Source organism: Aegilops tauschii, chromosome 2, assembly GCF_002575655.3.
Source record: "Aegilops tauschii subsp. strangulata cultivar AL8/78 chromosome 2, Aet v6.0, whole genome shotgun sequence".
NCBI classification, from domain to species: Eukaryota; Viridiplantae; Streptophyta; class Magnoliopsida; order Poales; family Poaceae; genus Aegilops; species Aegilops tauschii.
In genome coordinates this window covers 27,554,591-27,577,690 of record NC_053036.3, presented here as the reverse complement: position 1 = coordinate 27,577,690, position 23,100 = coordinate 27,554,591, and the positions used below count along the sequence as shown (strand labels likewise).

At 47.4% G+C, this 23,100-nt stretch overlaps 1 protein-coding gene, 1 long non-coding RNA gene and 1 other non-coding gene across 3 annotated transcripts; 1 reads left to right on the top strand and 2 right to left on the bottom strand.

The window, feature by feature from the left end:
* Nucleotides 1–1,143: 1,143 nt before the first annotated feature.
* Nucleotides 1,144–16,514, bottom strand: LOC120974877 (uncharacterized). The gene is made up of 2 exons (XR_005770295.3): nucleotides 16,215–16,514; nucleotides 1,144–1,531 (listed from the first exon to the last, which is right to left on the bottom strand). It is a non-coding gene; the product is annotated as an uncharacterized lncRNA (long non-coding RNA).
* Nucleotides 16,515–16,913: 399 nt separating this feature from the next.
* LOC109733911 (probable long-chain-alcohol O-fatty-acyltransferase 4) lies at nucleotides 16,914–18,291 on the bottom strand. The gene has a single exon (XM_020293147.3). The coding sequence runs from the start codon at nucleotides 18,282–18,284 to the stop codon at nucleotides 17,088–17,090; it is 1,197 nt and encodes a 398-aa protein (XP_020148736.2). The 5' UTR covers nucleotides 18,285–18,291; the 3' UTR covers nucleotides 16,914–17,087.
* Nucleotides 18,292–20,935: 2,644 nt separating this feature from the next.
* Nucleotides 20,936–21,038, top strand: LOC120975050 (U6 spliceosomal RNA). Its single transcript, XR_005770895.1, has one exon. It is a non-coding gene; the product is annotated as a U6 spliceosomal RNA (small nuclear RNA).
* The last annotated feature ends 2,062 nt before the right edge of the window (nucleotides 21,039–23,100 follow it).

Genomic DNA, 23,100 nt, shown 5'->3' with positions numbered 1-23,100 from the left:
ATTGAAAATCTCGGTATTCCAATATGTGGGCAATGAATACTTCGGTTTCTAAAAACCGCAGTTTTTCTCAGTTTAAGCAAAACTATAGAGATGTTTGGCAAGTGCAGTTTTTCTTAGTTTCTTGGTTTTGACCACTCGTTGCATGGATAATATTAGATACAGCTAGCTGAACCAAATTGAGCTACAACAAAGGAGTTATACAACGACGTGATCAGCTTGTGCTAATTAACGGCTGGTGCATGCGGCATGCCTATAGCCTTGTCATGCACGCGAACATCCTCTAGATGCTAGGATATGTTGTTGAATAATCTTGTATCTCTGGCCACATGGAATCGATCAGCTAGCTAGCTTAGACTGCTGTGTATAACTTTGCTCATTATCAATCGATCTACTCCAGGGTCTAAGCCTTCGCTAAATCTTTTGTAGGTGTACACGCACCATCCGATAGGACTGAACCTCTAGTACTATCTAATGTACAGGCTGCTTCTTGTTGCACTAGAACAATAGCCAACGATTGAAGACATCAGCGACAGAGTAGTCAAGCTTCCTAGGTGGTAATCTTAATTTTGTGGCTGCGGAAGAGATGGGTGAGGAGGACCGGAAAAAGATGGACTCGAGCAAGTGTTTCTCAGTTTACAAAAAAGAGGTTGAGACCTCTTTTTTAGATACATCAAAAAAACCCATGGTTTTAGATATACCACGGTTTGTAAAACTAAAGTATTTGTCGAAACCAAACACGTCAAAGTATTTAAAACTGGGGTTTCTCCAAAGGGTTTGTCTATGTCTCAGTCGACTGAGACTTCGCGAAGTCTCAGTCGGCTGACGTCACCTGTACCAGATTAGGCCTGTTTTATTTCCCTCCCTGTTAGGTCTTATTTTTCCCCATAATGGGCTTGGGGTGTGGGCTTTGTTTGTTTGTCCTTTTTAAAGCAGTGATGACCGTACATAGAAGAGGCATACACAGCACACAAACAAAACTTTGTGCGCCTCATATCATCACACTATTTTATGTTTCACATTTTTTTCAGAAAAAATTGATGTTCAGAGCTAGCTAACTGAACCATGTTGTCCGCTGTTCGTGGAGTTGTTCAGAGCAACTTATGGTTGTTTCAGACCTCTTCCTTGTTTCAACAAGAGTACATAGACACAGTTGACTTTGATAGTTAACTTCCCTGTATTAATTAGATATAGTTAACAAACTTCATGTATTAGCTAGTTAAAAACGTTAGCAATGAGTACAGAGCCACCACGGGGACGTAGCTAGTCAACTTTCTATGCTAGCTAGTTAATTTCCTGTATCAACTAGAACTCAAGAAAAAAAAAAGATCACTATATGTAGAAAAAGGTTACAAACCTTCTTCAAAAGAGCAAAACGTGATATCGTCTCTCTTCTAACTCTCGATCTTCAAGACACTGATCTCTGCCTTCTCCATTGTCTCTGTCGTGTTCAGGGCTCTGCGTTCTGCATTTCTATTGTCTCTGTCGTGTTCATGGCCCTTCCTTCATCATCCATGTCAATGCCCATGTGTTGCTGTATTCACAAATGTATATAAGACATTAGTGTTGTAAACAATGGGACTGGACAACATAAAAAAGGCAGAAAACTAAGGCTAGAAACCGGGCGAACATTATAGCCACTTTCATTGTCAAGCTTAGACGTGACGACCAAAGGTACTTTGAAAATTTTGGCAAATCAGACAGTTTTAGTTCCTTTCATCAACGGTTTTTAGCCGCAAAAATAAAATAAAAAACAGAACCACCAGCATATATCACATGAACAAAATGCAGGTAATATCGGAATTCACGACAACAAAACTTAAAAGCAGTTAAAATAATACAGATAATATGCCACATGTTGGTTGTCAGAAAACTTTTTATTAGGTTACATAGGACAAACAAACCTCACCAGTTACTCTACATTGTGCACAAAAGAGCACAGACTTGTAAAGGTCCCTTCAACAAATGGAATCTTCCTGCAGAACATCCAGGCTAACACACATACACACACGCACACGCATCTACTGCCATCTGACAGTCTAGGATTTGGAGTCAATTTTTAGTAGCGATTTGCTATCCATTATCTTAGGCAGGGCATTGCCAAGCCTAAAAAACCAGACTACCGAAACAGGGGCATCGTCGGTGTCATTATTGCAAAACTTTACCTGGAACAACCACAACCATACCAGCTGAAAAGATGATGGATTACAAGGTAACTGATAAAAACATTTGAACTAGAATGTGCAACTAAAAAGCAAAATCTTGAAAACTTCACAAAAAGTCTGACAACAAAACCGTTAGAAATGAACTTGAACACAAAAAAAGCTCACGGTTCCTCATATATTCCCGAGAGTATGTTGTGATCCACTGTATTTAGCTGACATGTTCTCAACTCTACTTTAGGAATACACAAAACTTTAGTGTTTGCTTGTGTTAAAAAACAGGACAAAAAGAACAGCAAAATCATATAACGCACACACACACATGAACCTACTCTAAACAAAATCATCATTGAGCCGTTCAAATCCTAATTCATGCCTACATGCATCAGGTTTTGGATGGATTTCAGCAGCCGCAATTCAATTCAAATTTGAACATGGTCATGCAATATGGCTGTGAGAAAATAAATTCCAAAGTGGAAGTCCATCAAACATTACTGACCTGCACAAAAGCTTACAATCAAACCAACTAAAAAATGTCTCTAGCTGCTCAGCTTAGCAATGAACCCAAGTGCATCAAATATAATCCGGTTTGGTTCTCAAAACAGATGCTACTGCTATTACAAATACATACAACTCACCACTACCAGGCATATGAAACGTGTCGTACTTGACCCCCCACCCCCCCACAAAATCTCCTACCCGATCCCATATACCTTGCTTATCAACCCCGCGTATCAAAAAATGTTCCTTCATTTCACATCAGAAGGTACAAAACTCGCGCCAAAAACACAAAATCACCCCCTCAAAAACTTGCAACTCCCGTTAGAAAGTTATTTTGCAACAAAACCACTAACCCTAGCCAGCAAATCACTACTAGAAAAAGGGTATAGATGGGATTGACACTAATGGCGCACCAGACAAGCGGTGCGTCATTAGTATTCCATTAGTATATACTAATGGCGCACCACCCTCTGATACGCCATTAGAGTTGAAACTACTAATGGCGCACCTGGCTCAGGGTGCGCCATTAGTATCAATTTTTTTTTTAACTAGTGCGCCTGTCCAAACATACTAATGGCGCATCCAGACACAGTGCCACATTACTAGTTGTAACTAGTAATGGCGCACCTGGCCCAGGGTGCGCCATTAGTATCAAAAAAAAATTAACTAGTGCGCCTGTCCAAACATACTAATGGTGCATCCAGACACAGTGCGCCATTACTAGTTGTAACTAGTAATGGCGCACCTGGCCCAGGGTGCGCCATTAGTATCAAAAAAATAATAATTAATGCGCCCGTCCAAACATACTAATGGCGCATCCAGACACAGTGCGCCATTACTAGCTGTAACTAGTAATGGCGCACCTGGCCCAGGGTGCGCCATTAGTATCAAAAAAAAAAATTTTAACTAGTGCGCCTGTCCAAATATACTAATGGCGCACCTGGCCCAGGGTGCGCCATTAGTATCAAAAAAAAAATTTAACTAGTGCGCCTGTCCAAACATACTAATGGCGCATCCAGACACAGTGCGCCATTACTAGTTGTAACTAGTAATGGCGCACCTGGCCCTGGGTGCGCCATTAGTATCAAAAAAAAAATTTAACTAGTGCGCCTGTCCAAACATACTAATGGCGCACCACCGGAAGGTGCGCCATTAGTAACCTGGATTACTAATGGCGCATTTAGAGTTGGTGCGCCATTAGTAAGTGGGCAGCAACAAGATATTTTGGACAGCCTCTCCTACCCACACTCACTTTCTCCCCACTTCATTCTCTCCACCTCCTCCTTGTCTCGGGTGCCTCCTCTTTTTCACCTCATTTCCACCATAGATTCATTCAATTTAAGTGGTTAAATTACCTTGTTTTGATAGGTAAGTAAGGGGGGAAGCTATATTTATGTTGTTCTCCCTACAACAATGTGCACATGCACTTTTTATGGCCTAGCTAGATCTATGTATGTTCGTGGTGTTGCATATGTTTGTGGTGTTGCATATGTGTGTGTTTGGAGGTGTACCGGTATTTGAAATGCGATAGTTGCCAATATTTTGCCGGAATGTTGATTCATTTCCGTTTCGGCGAGAATTTTGGCATTAAGCATTCTTTTTGGTCCTATTTTTAGGGAAAGTCATGCCAAATTTTTCTTGGTTCTAAAATATCGTTTTGCTCTACCCCGCAGGCGACCATGGTCCGCATGATGACCGAAGGCATCATGAATAGGTTTTTGAGGTCCGCGAAGGCCGAGATGCTTCAAAAGAACGAGACGGAGATAAGATGTCCGTGTCGAAGATGCAAGCTGAAGAGCCTTATTGCGGACCCGGAATCCTGGCAGGTGCGGGACCACCTGCTCTTGCGTGGTTTCATGGATGGCTATCGGTGGCAAGGTGATGAAGATGACTACGAAGTCGTCCATGGGGGCCGGGCAAGAAATGAGGAAGGGCAGCAAGACAACCACCGCGGCTCGGGCGGGCGAGAAGACGAAGAATCCCCAGGAGATGATCACGACGGTGATGCTGTACACAGTCATCATGTAGAAGATGCAGGACATGATGATGAGGAAGATGCCGGAGCAGACGACGGGCATGATCATGAAGATGATGATGCCGGCGGAGCAGACGACGTTGGACCATCGATGGGCTGGGTGCAGGACCCTCATATTCAAGAGCTGCTTCTCAAGCAGACGGATAACGCAAGAGCTGCCGCCCGAGAGAAAGCCAAGCTGGATCAACTGGAGATAGACGCGATTACTCCATTGTATGAAGGATGCAGGCCCGAGGATACCCGCCTGAAAGTAACGCTCATGGCTCTGGAGATGAAGGTAAAGCACAAAATGACCGACGCATGCTTCGACGAGAACATGTCATTCTGGCACGAACGTCTTCCCAAGGGGAACAAGTGCCCGACCAGTTTCGAGGAGGCGAAGAAAATCGTGTGTCCTCTGTATTTACCGCACGTGAAATACCATGTGTGCATGAACAATTGCATCATTTATCGGGACGAGCACACGGAGTCTACCATATGTCCGGTGTGCGGCGTCACTCGATACAAGAAGAGGAAGAAAGCTCCTCGAAAAGTGGTGTGGTACTTTCCGATCACTCCTCATCTGCAGCGGTATTTCGCGGACCCTAAGGTAGCAAAGCTCCTGCGTTGGCACGCGGATAGGGAGGAGAAGAAGCGAGAAGATGACGCAAATGATCCGGAGATAGATAAAAAAGACAAGATGCTGAGTCACCCTAAGGATGCGAGCGAGTGGAAAGCGTTGAACTTCGAAGACCTAGAATTTGGGAACGATCGTAGGAACATCGTGCTGGGCGCGAGCACCGATGGAGTCAATCCGTTTGGCAGCCAGAGAAGCACACATAGCACCTGGCCTGTGTTTGTGTGGATGTACAACCTTCCCCCCCGGTTGTGCATGAAGAGGAAGTACATTCACATGAGTATGCTAATTGAAGGACCGAAACAACCAGGGAACGACATCAATCTGTATCTGGGGCTGCTGAAAGAGGAGCTTGACACGCTGTGGAAAACGCCAGCCAATACGTGGGACGCCGCAGAGAAAGAATATTTCCCTATGAGAGCCGCGCTGCTCACGACGGTGCACGACTATCTCGGTTACGGATATCTCGCAGGGCAGGTGGTCCACGGATTTTCTGGATGCGTCAGGTGCATGGATGACACAACGTATCGCCAGCTAGATAGAGATCCCGGGTCTTCGAAAACCGTGTTCATGGGACATCGAAGGTGGCTTCGCGACGATGACCCGTGGAGAAAACGCAAGGATCTATTCGATGGTGAAACCGAACCCCGAGGACGCCCGCGTACGAGGAGCGGCGAGGAAATAGACGAGCTGTTGAAAAATTGGAAAGACTGCCCACTGCCGGGAAAGAAGCAAAAGGCGCCAGAGCCGGGAAAGAAGCGAAAGGCGCCAGAGCCGCTGCTGAAGGTATGGAAAACGAGGTCTGTTTTCTGGGACTTGCCGTACTGGAAGATCCACCGTGTGCCTCACAGCCTTGATGTCATGCATATCACGAAGAACGTGTGCGAGAGTCTGCTTGGTACCCTGCTCAACATGCCAGAGAGGACCAAAGATGGGCCGAAAGCAAGGGCAGACTTGAAATCAATGGGCATCAGGCAGGAGCTTCACGCTATATATGATGATGATGATGATGATGATGAGGCGAAGCAGGACACGGAAAGTCGTCGCAAAGGCAAAAAGGCCAAGAAGACCGGAAATGACTACCCTCCCGCGTGCTTCACTCTAAGTCAGGAGGAGATCGAGCAGTTTTTCACCTGCCTCGTAGGAGTAAAACTTCCTTACGGTTACGCGGGGAAGATAAGCAGATACCTAGACCTAGCGAAGCTGAAGTTCAGCGGGATGAAGTCTCACGACTGTCATGTGCTGATGACGCAGATACTTCCAGTTGCAATCCGTGGGATCATGGACGCGCACGTCCGTGAAACGCTATTTGGCCTATGCAACTTTTTCGACGTCATCTCTCGGAAGTCTGTTGGCGTGAGGCAACTCAGAAGGCTACAGGAAGAGATCGTGGTGATACTATGCGAGCTTGAGATGTACTTCCCGCCCGCATTCTTTGACGTTATGGTGCATCTGCTGGTCCATATCGTGGACGATATCATCCAACTCGGGCCGACGTTCCTGCACAGCATGATGCCGTTCGAAAGGATGAATGGTGTCATCAAAGGATATGTTCGCAACATGTCACGTCCAGAGGGAAGCATAGCCAGGGGCTTTCTGACCGAAGAGTGCATCTCCTACTGCACGAATTATCTAGGCATCGAGAACCCCGTTGGTTTGCCCGTCAACAGGCACCTCGGCAGGCTCGCTGGATGGGGTCACCGTGAGGGTCGCCGCGAAATGCATGTCGACTTCGAGGGTCGACTCGCCGACTTTGAAAGAGCAAACCTAGTCGCGCTACAACACATAGACGTGGTCGATCCTTGGGTGGTAGAGCACAAAACCTTTATTAAGAAGACGTACAATGACCGAGGCCAACAGAGGACGGACGGAGATATACCCAAAGAGCACAACTCATGTTTCACGCGTTGGTTCAAGCAAAAGCTTCTGTCGTACCCTTTACATGAGGATTCTTCCGCGGAAGAACAACTCATATTCGCCTTGTCACAGGGCGCCGAGCACAACCTGATGACCTATGAGGCGTACGATATCAACGGCTACACATTCTACACCGAGGCCAAGGACATGAAGAGCGATGGTTATCAGAACTCCGGGGTAACGATGGAATCCTACACCGGTAACGACAAGGACAGATACTACGGAAGGACCGAGGAGATCTGGGAGCTGAGCTACGCTGGAGAGAAGGTCCCGATGTTCCGTGTCAGATGGGCCAAGAGCGTCCTAAAAGAAGACCGGTATTTCACCACCATGGTTATACCCGAAGCCAAATCCAAGACCGCAGGCGCAAACGTCACCGCGGAAAATGAGCCATGGGTACTGGCTTCCCAAGTGGACCAATGCTTCTTCATTACCGACCCGTCAAAGCCCAGTCGTGTTGTCGTGAGGAGAGGCAAAAGGAAGATCATCGGAATGGATGGAGTAGCCAATGAGCAAGACTTCGACAAGTACGGCGACCCGAGAATCGAACATGACGACGATGATGAAGTAGCAGCATACACCACAAGAAGAAGCAGGACCACCCTACCTAAAGGACGTCCGTTCCACAGAAGAACTCCATTTGCGAAAAAGAAGGGCAAGAAGATTGTGAACAGATAGCTAGCTAAGATCGATTGTATTAAAATCGTAGCCTTCATTTCTCGATTGTATTTCATGGGCACTTTTTGAACTATCATGAATATTTTTAAATTTCATGGACACTCGATCTCGATCCCCCTCCATCTCGATCGCTATCCCACCTCGCCAGATCCGGTCCCCCTCGCCGCCGAGCACCCCCCGGTCCACCGGCCCCCCGCACCCCGCGCACCCTCCCCCGCTCCACCGGCATTACTGTTTGATGATATTTTTAAAAAAATTATTACTGTCTTATAAAAAAATATTACTGTTATGATTTAAACAAGTTTGAACATATTTAAACACAAATAAATATCAAACAACATTTTAAATGCATAAAAAAAATTGTGGAGCCTGGGAATCAAACCCAGGACCTCCTGGTGTGAGAACTGGCTGCTGACCAGTCGAGCTAGTAGAGGGAACTTGGTGTGGATCAGGTCAGGTGGAAGATAACCTGTTGGCTCGAGCAGAAATAAAAAAAATACTAATGGTGCACCAGGGTGAGGTGCGCCATTAGTATGGATGTACTTATGGCGCACCGAGGGGTGGTGCGCCATTAGTATTGTGCCCTCGCCCTCGATCCCCTTCCCCTCTCCTATCCCCGGCCCAAACCTATCCCCTCTCTCTCCCTCGCCCTCGCCCTCGATCCCCTTCCCCTCTCCTCTCCCGACGCCGCTGCCCCGCCGCCTCGATGCCGCCCCGTCGTCCTCGTCTCCGCCTCGACGCCCCGACGCCGCTGCCCCTTCCCCTCTCCTCTCCCGACGCCGCTGCCCCGACCTCCTCCTCGCCCCTCGACATCGCCCTCGATCCCCTTCCCCTCTCCTCTCCCGACGCCGCCGCCCCGTCGTCCTCGTCCTCGCCCTCCTCCTCGTCCGCGCCACCGCCGCGCCGCTCCGACCTCCTCCTTGTCCCCTCCGACCACCTTCAACTGCGGATATCTCGAGGAGGGTGCATGTGGCGGGTAGGCCGATGCTACCGAGAAATATGCTCGATGCTGCAACCGGTGCTATGCGGAGTCTGCATGACAGTGTTCTTTCTTTGAAGAAGCGGCGTCTTCGAGAGAAGGATGTGGCATACCCGGTTTTCGCGGCCAAGGTGCCAGAGGGCAAGGGCTTTGTGGATAACTCCATCGGGGGTACGATCGTCCTGCGGTTTGATGACATCCACGCTATGTTGAACCTTCATCCGCTGCACTACACCTTCGTTCGGCTATTTTCGCTGAGTATGGAGATGCGGATCATTCGCGACAAGACCCCGGACATCGTGATAGTCGACCCATTCTACATGCGTGCCAAGATCTTGGGCAGCGCTGGGGACCGGCAAGTCGCGAGTTCTTACATCGAAGGCGTCATTCTGGCAAACCAAGATAAGGATAACTTCCTCGTGCCTTACTTTCCCGAGTAAGTCCTCCCCTCAACCGCCCCGTAACATATGAATTCTTAGATTTCGATCGTTTTTCTTTTAACATTCCGTGTTTTCTGCAGTGACACACATTGCACGCTCATCCTCCTAAGCCCCAAATATTCCATGGCCACGTATTTCGACCCAGACCGTCAGTCGAACGTAGACTACACAAATGTCAAGAAGGTTCTTGATGATGTTCTCCCCGGCTACGTCAAATCTGGAGGCACCTTCACCAGGCCTATTCGTAAGTACGGCAAGCACGTGTTCTCCCACAATACGACGTTCTGCTGCGTCAAGCAGCCGCCTGGTGGTCAGAAGGATGCCTACTACGCCATCCATCACATGCGGGCGATCGTGCGGGACCATAATCACCTTCTCCTACCAAATAATCTCAAAGATTGGGCCGCAAGCTTGGGGGCAATCCAGGACGCGGACATCAGACAAGAATTCTTTCGTATCCAGTCGGAGTTTGCGAAAATCATCCATCAAGATGTCCTTCGTACCTCGGGGCAGTTCTACCTCAGAAAATCAACCGTCCAACAGTGACATCGACACAATCCTACAAATGCAGGCTGACAACGCCCGTTGTTTCATGACTCCCACGATAGAGGGCGGCTTCATCCACGCTCTGGTCCCTTGAGTCGAGTCGAAAGCAGTGATGCTGTGTCTAGTTCTGAAACATCGATTGGCTCATGTTGTAATTAAACTTTAATGAACTTGTAGTATGTCTCTTTGGTTTCGAGAGTCGTTCAACTTAGATGTAATCGATGCTATTAATGTCTTGCTTTTCTCTTTCGATCGTTCTGTTGCATACTTATATATTGCTTATGTATTGTCTGTGAATTGGTACTAACGTTTCGTTTGGCTACTGCATAGCGATGCCGTGGTATGTCGTGTACAAGGGTAAGGTTCCCGGAGTCTACGACGACTGGGAGGAGTGTCGGAGACAGGTTCACCGATTCAGCGGTAACAGTTACAAAGGGTACGCCACTAGGGCCGAGGCCGAATCTAGATACGACCGCTATCTAGCGTGAGAGGTGAGGGAGCGTTGGAGGAACCGGATGAAGACGAGTTTCATCGTGATGATGCTCATCGTGATGACCGCAGCTCTCTTCTATGTGATGGTAGTTTAGATGATCGATATCGACTTGTAATGTGAAGACAAACTCGCGGTCTCGAGACTTGTAATATAATGTTCTATCTTTGTTCGGTCTTTTCAATTCGGAGACTAATATGATGAATTGTATTCGGAGACTAAAATGATGAATTGTATTCAGAGACTAATCTTCTATTGTATTCGATGAATCTGTTGTTGATGTGTGCTGTCTATATTTTGTCCAATTATACATTTTGTAACCTGTGCAAAAAACAGAAAAAAATAAATAAAAAACTAATATTCATACTAATGGCGCATCACATCATAGTGCGCCATTAGTATGCCAAAGGATACTAATGGCGCATCACTAAACAGTGCGCCATTAGTATGCCGAAGTTACTAATGGCGCATCCTGTTGTTGTGCGCCATTAGTATGCCAAAGCACCTGGGTATAGATGGCCCCCTGGGAGGCATACTAATGGCGCACTGTTGTATATACTAATGGCACATCTGGGGTGATACTAATGGCGCACCAGTGGTGCGCCATTAGTAAAATATACTAATGGCGTGCTACTAATGGCGCACCACTAATGCGCCATTAATGGCCAAATTAGGTGCGCCATTAGTAAGCCTTTTCCTAGTAGTGAATTGAGAACCGCAGCTCGATTTGGACTCGTGGACATGTGCAATGGGGTTGATTTGGGCTCAAGGAGCCTGGAGGCATGCCGGCGTGGCCAAGCATCATGTCGCCAGCGACTTCCGCCGTGTGCCCCTCTCTCTCCCTCTCTCCCTCTCCCTCTCCCGCTACCTCCCTCCCTTCCTCTCTCCCTCTCCCTGAATTTGAAGAGTACTGTGGGGAGACCTCTAGAAGATGTTGAGCCTGGGGCCACATTCCATAGACTTCAGAAAAAGAAAAATATACAAAACAATTGATGTTACTTCTAATTTCTTAGATAAAGAAGCTTAGCTTTGTATCGGGTTTATGTGCATGGAAAAAATAAGTTGGTACTTTGTATTTGATTTAAAAAAATAACAAAAGCAAACGAATCTGGTTGAAATCTTCCCCTCCGCCGCCCTTTGACAAAAAACATAAAGTTAGTTGCGGGTCCCATGGGGGCATGCATTTGCAGTCGAGGACAAACACTAGCAATTTGCAGTAGAGCGCGACACTTGTAATTCCGAGCCTAGTGTCAAACATGTGGCTGCGGACGGGAGCGACACTTACAAGCCTAGTGTCGGGCATGGAACTGCCCATCACCCTCTCCCGCTATCCACTGACAAAACAAAAATGTCAGTTCCAGCCAGGGCGCGACACTTGCAGTTGTAAGCCTAATGTTGGACATGCAACTACCTATCACCCCATCTCGCTCCTCTCCCGCCACACACTAACAAAACAAAATGTCAGTTGCAGTCGTTTGCTAGACATGCAGTTGTAGTCCAGAGCAACACTTGTAGTTGCAAGCCAGGTGTCAGACATGCAACTACACATCACCTTCTCTCGCCGCTCTCTCGCCGCACACTGACAAAAACAAAAAACGTTAATTGCAGTCTGGGCCAACACTTGCAGTTGCAAGCCTACTGCCGGACATGCAACTACACCCCTCTCGCCGCCGATAAAAAAAGAGGTCAATTGCAGTCGGGGGCGACACTTCCAGTTATAAGCCTAGTGTCGGACATACAACTGCGCCCCCTCCGACAAAAACACCAGGCGAGTTGCAGTCGGGAAGGAGACATCCAGCTGCAGTCATGGGTGACACTTGCAGTTCGAACTCTAGTATCGAACATGCAACTCCCACCCCTCTCCTGCCGCCCAAATGTCAGTTGCATTCGCGTGTGTGGGCATGCTGTTGCAGTCGAGTGTGTAGGCATGTAGTTGCAGTCGACACTTGCAGTTGCAAGCCTAAAATTGGACACGCAACTGCCCCCCTTACAAAACACACAAGGTCAGTTGCAGTCGAGTGGGTGGGTATGCAATTGCGGGCGAGGGCGACACATGCAGTTGCAAGCCTACTATCGCACATGCAGCTGCCCCCTCCTCTCCGACAAAAAACACAAGGCTAGTTGCAGTCGGGAGGGAGACATACAGTTGCAGTCAAGGGTGATGCTTGCAATTGCAAGCCTACTGTTTGACATGCGACTCCCCCCTCTCCCAGCACCCATTTACAAAACAATGTGAGTTTGATTCAGGTGTGTGGGCATGAAGTTGCCGTCGAGTGTGTAGGCATGTAGTTGCGGGTCGAGGGAGACACTTGCAGTTGCAAGCCTACTGTCACACATGCAACTCCCCCATCCTCCACCCCCCTTGACAAAAACACAAGGCCAGTTGTAGTCGGGAAGGAGACATGTAGTTGGAGGGTGACACTTGAAGTTGCAAGCCAATTGTTGAACATGCAACTCCCACCCCTCTCCCACAACCCACTTACAAAACAAATGTTAGTTGCATTCGGGTGTTGGGCATGCAGTTGCCGTCGGGTGTGTAGGCATGTAGTTGCAGACGAGGGTGGCACTTGCAGTTGCAAGCCTACTGTCGGACGTGCAACTACCCCCCCCCCCCCGACCTCTCCGACAAAAACACAGGGCCAGTTGCTGTCGGGGAGGAGACATGCAGTTGGAGTCGAGGGCAACACTTGAAGTTGCAAGTCTCGTATGGGGCATGCAACTCCCAACACTCTCCCACCGCCCACTTACAAAACAAATGTGAGTAGCATTCGAGTGTGTGGGCATGCAATTGCAGTCGGGTGTGTAGGCATGCAGTTGCGGTCGAGGGCGGCACTTGCAGTTGCAAGCCTACTGCCGGACGTGCAACTTCCCCCCTCTCCGACAAAAACACAAGGCCAGTTGCCGTCAGGAAGGAGACATGTAGTTAGAGTCGAGGGCGACACTTGCAATTGCAAGTCTTGTGTGGGACATGCAACTCCCAACCCTCTCTCGCCGCCCACTTACAAAAAAAGTCTGTTGCATTCGGGTGTGTGGGCATGAAGTTGTTATCGAGTGTGTAGGCATATAGTTGCGGGTCGAGGGCGACACTTACAGTTGCAAGCCTACTGTCACACATGCAACCCCCCCCCCCCCCACCCCCCGACAAAATCACAAGGCTAGTTGTAGTCGGGAAGGAGACATGTAGTTGCAGATGAAGGTGACACTTCCAGTTGCAAGCATACTATCGAACATGCAACTCCCACTCCTCTCCCACAACCCACTTATAAAACAAATGGCAGTTGCATTCGGGTGTTGGACATGCAGTTGCAGTCGGGTGTGTAGGCATGTAGTTGCGGTCGCGGGCAGCAATTGCAGTTGCAAGCCTACTGTCGAGCGTGCAACCCCCCCCCCCCCCCCCCCGGCCTCTCCTACAAAAACACAGTGCCAGTTGCTGTCCGGAAGGAGACATGCAGTTGGAGTCGAGGGCAACACTTGCAGTTGCAAGTCTAGTATGGGACATGCAACTCCCAACACTCTCCCACCGCCCACTTACAAAACAAATGTGAGTTGCAGTCGGGTGTGTAGGCATGCAGTTGCGGTCAACCTTCAACAATATATTCTGTGATGATGAGTATAAACTAAAAAATAAAGATCAGAAAATGAAAAAATACAAATAAAAAAGAAACAGAGGCTGCGGATTTACCCATGTGTTTTTGAACTCCTTCCAGAGGTACATGCTGATGCCGCTTCCCTTGCTCTAGCGGTTGCAAGGGCTCAGACAAATTCTGCAAACCATCTCTTGTGTATATAGAAAAAGGCGCCAAACATAAATTTGTGCTAGTGAGAGGCATACATATTCAGCTAATGATTTCAGTCAGATACTTGTATGCTTCCGAAAAAAAAGGATTTCGGGGTAATGATGAGTTATCATTGGCGTCGACGTTGATGACGAAAAGATATATTTACATTGGGTTGTGGAGATAAAAAAAAAGATGAATCTATCAAAAGACCATATTAAAACAAAAAATGTGTGGAACACATGGAAAAAAAGACAGTCAACTTCTAGTGATGCATTCAGTAATCATTTATCTTGATTCATATACAAAAAAATGAACATCATGCCGATTCATAGGGTTTCAGAAAAAAACTGAAAAACATGTTGTTGCTAGAAACATAGTTTTATTAATCATTCTCTTTTGATCCCACAAAAGAGAGATTCGAACATGCTACTGATTAATAGAGTTTCAGGAAAAAAATCTGACAGAACAAATAAACATGCCCTCCATCATGAATTGGATATAAAATCATTCTCTCGTACAGTCATAAGTCAATCTCGAGTCTGAATCATGCATTAGACAGAATCAAAACAAGTGGAGCACTAGCTTGCACAATGAGTAACTAGCACGTACAGAAATTTGCCTAATTGTGGGCTGAATACCGAAACACAGACCCCGTGCATTCAGTTTGAGACCCCTAAAACTAAATTCCAGGATATCAAACATTCATTCTCTCTCTCACTTTTCCACTTATGACACACACACAGAGTAAGAACAAAACAAATCCGGGTTCTGAATCACTACTAGTGCAGCAGATCCTTCTGCTGCAAAAAAAGCCTATATACATTCAGGCCAAATGAAATGGCTACTACAAACATACTTTAAAAGAAAACAAAACCAACCACAACATACTCTAGACTAGATGTAGAAAGAAAAAAATAATGGCTAACAAAGGTTATATATTAACAAAAGAAAGTCAAACATAGGAAGCCTAAAAACATGCTCCTATCTCTACAGAGGGAGCACTGCGTGCTACCGGGACTCGACGCCTAACCCTCCTTTGCTACTTAGTAGGCTCATTTTATCCGACTGTAACTAGTGCTAATCTGTTTCCTTGCCACAGCCGCGTCAAAACAGTTTCAGGGAGAAGAGCGCAAAAACAATCTGAACAAGGATGGAAGTTACAGAATGGGAAATTCATTTTCAGAACTTGACTGAATCTAGCTAGAAGCAAAGGAACCATTTCATTCCTTAATCACTCCCAAAATCAGGATCGGTTCTTCACTAGATGCTCTATGTATTTATTCTAGGACAAGGAATAACTCACTCACCCTCAGCCAGGGACATTGTCGATCGACAAGGGAAACGTGACTGAATGCTCTCTTGAAGCAGCTTCAGACACAAAGGGGAACGCAAAAAACAAACTGAATTGAAGAGAGGTGCCACAGAAACATAGTTTTATTTATCATGGTAAGTGAATCTAGCTACAAGCAAAGAACCGGTTTCATCCTCAATCACCACGGCGACATGCCGATCGACGCGGTCAGCGAGAGACACTATTATGCATGAACGCACAAATGAAAATCTAAAAAAATTAACTCTAGGGAGATTCTCTGCTTGAAACTACTAATCAAAAACTTGATACAAACAAATAAACATGCCACTGCTACAGAGATAAGTTCAGTGAATCATTTATCTTTGATTCCAGAGAAATAGATATGCAACATGGTACTGATTAATAGGGTTTCAGCAAAGAAAAATCTGAAAAAGAAAACATGCCACTGCTAAATGATAGGTTCAGGAATCGTCCTCTTGTTTCTCCAGAGAAATGATATCGACATCCTACTGATTCGCAAAAGGTTTCTCAAAGATTTGAAGATAAAAATCACACACAGAAAAGGGGACACCCCCTACATGCCACAGCTTGAAGAAAAATGACACGGAAAAAATGGCTAAAATCCTGGAGCCGATTATATGATTGAAGCTATTTATCTACACTTAATACAAACAAAAAAACGACCCAACCCCCCTCAGATCTACAGTGTAGCACCAACAAACAAACAAAAACAGATGGAAAAAGAAGGTAGGGGAAACTTACTCCACAAGCAGCGTCAGCCATTCTCTCTCGTTGGGCATGCAGTAACAAGTCAATCTGTTCGTTGGAGAAGCCTTGGAGCTCGGCGGCCTTGGAGCTCGGCGTCTCTTCTTCCCGTGCGGAGTTCTTCAGATTTGGGACTGGGGAATGGAAAGAGACGAAGTGGAATTAACACGGGTGTCCGCCTCCCCATCCCCTCCTTGCGGCCCCAAAAAACAGAAAAAGCAAAAAAAAAAGGACAATAAAGCCCACTCGAACACTTGCCCAACCCACCGCGGTTCGACGAAAAATAACTGTAAACGGGCCGGTCCGCGCCTTAGACAGGCCGAAACAAGGGACAAAGCGCCCCAGCGCGAATCTACAAGCAACCAGAGATCGAACGGCTGGGCAGTCGAAGTCTCAGTCGACTGATTTTTAGCAGCTCCGTTCTCCAAAAACCATGGTATTCTCTTAAAACTTCAAAAATACTGAGTAGCCAAACAACGCAGCCTGAACTTTCTTTTGGCAAACTCGGCACTGTAAAAGTACAATCTCAGTTTGAGGACGACTCCCAAGGTTGGTGAATCATGACTTGTTTTTGGCTGGGAATCATCAGAGCTGGCGATGTTTATTCTTTCTGCATTAATTTGGCGGGCTGTAGGTGTGGAATGGTGCACAGTTCATATTATTATGGAGAATGATGGAGGTCCTCGGTGCTTTACATTTTTCTCACTTGTGAAACTTTTGAGAGTGTACATTTCATCTCTCAGACTTTAACATGGTAAACAAGACAATGCAATCATGTTTGGTTACTTGGTTAGAGTCCCAATAAATCTGAAATTTATTTTCCTTCCTACTCCTACTAGTTTTTTTTTTTAGAACGACTACTCCTACTAGTTAGTCCGTTGAACGTACAATGCCATTAATCTTTCTGCCGGCGTCGAGGAAGAAGGCCGCCACGGCAGCCCACTCCTCGAGCAGCTTCTCCTCGCCTCCGTCCTTGCACAGCGGCGGGAAGAAAAGCCAGAACGCCGTGCCCGCGACGAACACCACCACAATCACCGTCGCCACGGCACGCGGCGGCGACGGCCACCCCCTCGCCGCCCACCGCCGCGCGCACCACCCCTCGGCGACGCAGCAAGCGCCGTGGAGCAGGAAGAAGGCGGTCATCCCGCCGTCCGGGCGCCGGAGGCTGAGGTAGTACACCATGCCCTCGTGCATCAGCCCGGACACCAGGAAGGTGGCCAGCACGCCGGCGGGGCTCCCGGCGCGCGCGCGCACGGGGTCGTACACCGACGGCCGGAGGACGGCGGAGACCATGAGGTTCCACCGGCGGCCCCAGAAGTCGCGTAGGGAGGAGGCCAGGTACGGGCGGTCGAACTGCGGCTCCGTCTCCATGCCGAGCGCGCCGGCGGCCGCCGCGATGCAGGGGAAGAAGAGGTCGAGGAAGCAGTATATGTGGACGCCGTACACTGCCCGGCGCGCGTAGGGGTGCAGCCGAGCGTTGTACTGGTAGAGGCGGAGGATGGCGGCTATGACGGCGACCTTGGCCGCGCAAGAGAGGAGCGACGGCAACGGCTTGGCTTTGGGCGCTCCGGCGCCGGAGGGCCGGAGCTTGACGGGGAGCAGGGAGGTGAAGACGAATGGCAGCACGGGGAGCGCGGGGTCGAGCGGCCCGCGGCCGGCGGCGAGGAGGGCGAGCTTGAACGCGCAGAGCCAGGTGAGGAAGAAGGCGGCGGTTCCCCGGACGATGGCGGAGGAAGTCAAGGCCAGGGGCGCGGCGGCGAGGAACGGGAAGAGCGGGAGCAGCGCGACGAGGCGCGGGAGGCCGGGGCGGAGGAGCGACGACGACACGCGCGCGTACAGTACGGCGACCGCGGCGGCCAGCGACACCATGGGGATGCTGTCCAGAAGGAACTCCATGGCCGTCGCGACTTGCCGCCACCGGCACTGCACGGCCGGTGTCTGTCTTTCTGTCACTCGATCTAGCACTGCACTGGAGGAGGATGGATCTGGCAATAATGTTCGCTGGCGCGCCCGCTGTGGCGGTCTGGAGTTGTCAGTGTATTTTAACGACAGTGTTCGTGCCCACATGTGGTTGTGATATAAGGTAGTAATAAATTGTGGATAGACAACTTGACAAGACGGGCACACACACTTATAAAAAAATGCTCCACAAAATCATATTTTTGAAGTTTAAAAATAGTCACATCATTTGATGGGAAACGTAGAGATTAGGCAGAAACTTATCCTTTGAAAAAATAGTATGATCACTCGCGAGGTGTGAAAAGGCAACAACCTGCAGTAATCAGTAACTTCTGGTGGACCAGGTATTAGAGAAACAGATGCCAGGAAAAGCCTTTGTCTTGGAGCTTGGAAGGACATTTCCAATTCCAAAACAGAAGGAGGGTTAGGTATAAGGAACTTGAAGGCAATCAATGAAAGTCTCATTTTGGCTCTGCCTACTGGTATGAGAGCAGGAAGATTCTCCAACCATATTTCTCAAATTTGCTCCAGATGTACTCAACAAGAGGATGATTTTCATCTCTTTTTCCTTTGTCATTTTGCTAGAGCTGCCTGGTTTGCTCATCCTTGGTATATTAGATCTGATGCTCTCGTTCATAATCAGGACTCTTTGCTTACCACCATTACTTCTTTAATGACTTCAGATCACCCTTATGCTTCGCTGCATAATATTTTCAATTTCTTATGGTCTTTATGGAAAGCTAGGAACGATTGTCTTTTTGAACGCAGGAAAGGGCATCCTAATAGGATCCACGTTATGGCTGCTAGTACGGATTGTGCGTTGCAAGCTGAGGCACTTTTGTCATCTTATGGGCAAAATAGCGTTACTAACAATCTTCATAATGAACAGCAAATTCCTTTGCAGGGCAAATCCATTCAATCTGATCTCATCATTAAGGGGGCGAAGATTTATTCGGATGCAGCTTTTCGAACTTCAAAAATACCAGGTACTCTTCGAGGACAGGTTGGTACAGGTATTGGTATCTACTTTTCTCTTCCTGTTGATCATGGGGAGCTTAATATTCAGATTCAGGCTTCTGCCCCTGCAACCATTGATCCCATTCAGGCAGAAGCCACAGCCCTGGCTTGCGCTGCTCTGCTAGCAAATTACTTGAATGTGCAGCAACCTACTTTTTTAACTGACTGTCTTTCGCTTGCTTCTGCTGCTGCTTCTAAGAATATCTCCCATCCTGCTACGCCTTGGAATATCAGAAATGACTTAGCTTCTTTTATTAAAAATTACACTAATCTCAATGCTCAGGTCTTTCATATTTCCAGGAATCTAAATGGAGTAGCTCACAACCTTGCTCAGCAGGTGTATCAGGCAACAAATCAACCTATAATGTCTTGCTCAACTCGATCACATGCTGCAAACTTCTGTCCAGTGGCGGCTGCTTTAGCTCATTTCTCTGTCACAGGCTACCGTCTACACAAGGTGTACTGTTACTAAACTCGGTGGACAATTCAACAAATTTGTGATCAATGTGCTTCTTCTTCAAATCTTTCTTCAGAATTGGGGACACCTTGGCACTGCTACTTACTTTCAAGATAGATCTCTTAAGTGCCCTTTCTGGCATTCTTTTAGCTGCAGGTCACCTGGTTGACTTGTTTTCAACCTATCTTTAATATTCCATTCAGCTTCTTTTTCTGGCTGTATCTCCTGCTCTGTATTCTCTGGCCTCTCAACCTTGTAATGCCTCTTTAAGCTGTCAATGGAAATTGGGCACCTTCTAGGTGCCTTGCTTTGTGCAAAAAAAAAAGCAAGAGCATTCGCAACTCAACCATCAAAGCTACCATTTTGTCCTGGCGAAAAGGCCGAACATTGCTCGGACAAAACATGATAATCATGTCAAACAGTACATCCAAACACAGCTTACTTGCTTGGGTTAGCACCTCGCAAACCCCAACCCATATATGAGGCAAGCCAAGGCCACCCCAAATTGCCCAAATCGACCGGCTCCCTCACCGCGCAAGTCCTCCGTTTTTTGCGTCTTCGCCATTGCCCTCCTCCTCTGTCCTAGCCATCGACGTCTGCTCACCGCCATGGACCCTGGGTTGCAGGGTTAATCGGGGTCCCGGCCATTGCGGCAGTGAACACGACAAGCATTGCCCATAAGAACTTGCATGCCCGGAAGCGCACCCTCAAGAAGGCCGAGAAGGAGGTTATCGACCTGGAGTCTGTCGCGTCCACTCCAGCAGCATCCGCCACACCCAACGACCGAGCAACTCGGATGACTTGGAAACCGATGAAAAAAAGACCAGCAAAAATGAGCGAAGAACCGTGTCAATCACGATGATCTTCTTGTTCTGGTCGCTCCCATCGTGTATAGTGCACAGGTAATTAAGAAGAGGCGTTTGCATCGTAGCTACGTCGCATGCATGAAGGCCAGTAACATCATGAATCTCAGGTGACTAATAATCGGTGTTCTATCTATCTTCGGCTGCTGCGTAAGACAATTTATTATTATTATTATTATTTAGACTCAAACCTGCCATAAGATGCCTCAGGATAGGGCCAGGTCCAGTACGCATGCATTCTCCAGTTCGCCTCCAAGTTGGGCCAGCGGAGGAAGAACCAGGCTGCACGCAAATGCGGCCCACCTAGCCATCCCGCGGTTCCTGCGGCTCGCTGGACACAGCAGCGCACCCCAGTTTAGTCCCACATCGCCCAGCGAGGAAGCTCGTTACCTGTTTATAAGCTTCGCTCTTCCCTCCTCATCGTCCCTTCTGGGACATCCGATAAAATTGGAACGATACAGAGAAGATTAGCATGGCCCCTGCGCAAGGATGACACGCACAAATCGAGAAATGGTCCAAATTTTTTCGAGATTTTGCGCGGCGGTCCCTGCGCATTTTGCAGATACGCCCCTTGGCCATCTTCTTGTGGGCATTGTTCCCTGTTTTGCAGTTACGCCCCGGGCCTTCTGCCTGTGTGGTTGACTGGTTGTGGCTTCTGCCCTTCTCTTTGCAGCCAGGTCCTTCCACTTTTTGTCTCTTCTAAACAAGTACTTGCCTTTCTGTACTGTTCTTGTCATGTTTAAATTTTGCATTTTGGTGGAACCTTTTTGCATGATGGTTGTTTCACGTCTATTCAGCTATGTTCCTTTTTCTTTTCTAGATCAGAGACAGTTCAGCTATTTAGTGTACTAACCTCCCATCAAAACAAAAAAATGTAGTGTGCTAACTTTTATTGAACCTTGATGTACTTGTGCTGGCTCCCTATTAATTTTTTTACTAAACCATCCAAGCATAATCTTCATCTCGCAGCAACTTCTTCTTTTGCAATGTAATGTCTTTTTAAAAGCACATTCCATAATGTAGTATATATTTCCACTAGTACTTCTCCTAGCATTTTCCACAAAACACATGGTGTGTAAAAATACGAGTCTCTGTTCTAACTGACTTGATTGTTAGTGTATCAGTCATATCACTACTCTTCAACCGTGCATGTGAAAATGTAGGCATCTGCTCGGGTATAGCTAGTCACAGTTTTATTTTCTTTTTTTCATCCATGAAACCTAAGTATATTTCTCTTCTCAATGATTTGGACTGATGTAAAGAATGCACCAAGATAGAAAAAAGTTCACTACCGCCGAGATGCAATCCTAGTTGCCAGAGAAGACGGAAAGTTCAGGGAGCTACGATCTCATGCGTTCCAGGCCACGTCGCACGCATGAGCTTAATGAGCCGAGCATTTAACTAGTTGAGAAAGTCATTAATCCACCCCTATAGATGTGGGTACTTGTCGAGCGAATTCTTGCATACCTAAAACTGGGAGTCGCCGCATCACTAGGGCGTTCGTCACTAACTCATTGATCGGTGTAATCGATTGCCTCATTGTCAGCCCGCGTCCTCCATTGTGCGCACTCCGCACTAGGCAATGACACGACACATACATTAGCCATCCAGCAGGCAAGTCGCCAACAAATATCAATAGAGAATAAAGGATAATCTTCATTTTCTAAAATTTGTTGATTGGTCCATTGAGTCATTTAGTTAAATTTATGCATAGTTTGCATTGGTTCGCTGTAAAACTTGTTCTTACAATGAAATTAGATTATATTATGATTCTTCCCTTGCTCTTAAAATGATACTAAATTATTGGAGATATTTTAGCTTCGCCGAAAAAGATTTTCCCCCGCTTTGTATTACAAAGCAACCAACACCGATACGACCAACGATAGGTGCTGGGGGTGGAAGCAGCACAGTCACGCCCCAAAGGAACGAAAGAGAAAATACAAAAGAAACAAATGCCGACAACGGCAGATTAACCAAACGAAGAAGCCTCGCGACCGCTGCGCCCACCGGAGATCTCCCACCAAGCTCCTAGACTCTGAAGCGCCGGTACCAATCAGCACCTCCAAGAAGGGACGTGACGATGACGACGCTGCTGCCAAGGCCCCCAGTACGCGGCGAGTAGAAAGGAAGGGTAGCCCCCGACGCCCTCCAGGAAGGTTTGGCGGCACCCTCAGGCACCACCACGTCAGAGTCGGCCAGGCCGACAGGGATTTCTCCCGATCCCAACCTTCACCTCAGGCACTCTGGAGCTCGCCACCAAACCGCCCACCACCCTGCACCAACTCGGTCTTGAAGCTTCCCACGCCGTCATGGCTAGCTACAAAGAATAATTTATAGTTTTTCATTGTCATTATTATGAACTTCTTATATATTATATCGTTGTATTGTATAGAAAAAGCTTTTGACCCTACCTACCCATGTCAAAAATCATGGCTCCTCTGGGTCACCACCTTCATTGATAATAAACACCATGAGTAAAATCATACCTATTGAGCCATCTCACCATCACATTTTTCGCAAAAAAAAAAAGAACCTCAGCATCACCGAACAGAATGAGTAAAACGTGAAGTCGCCATCACATCACTGC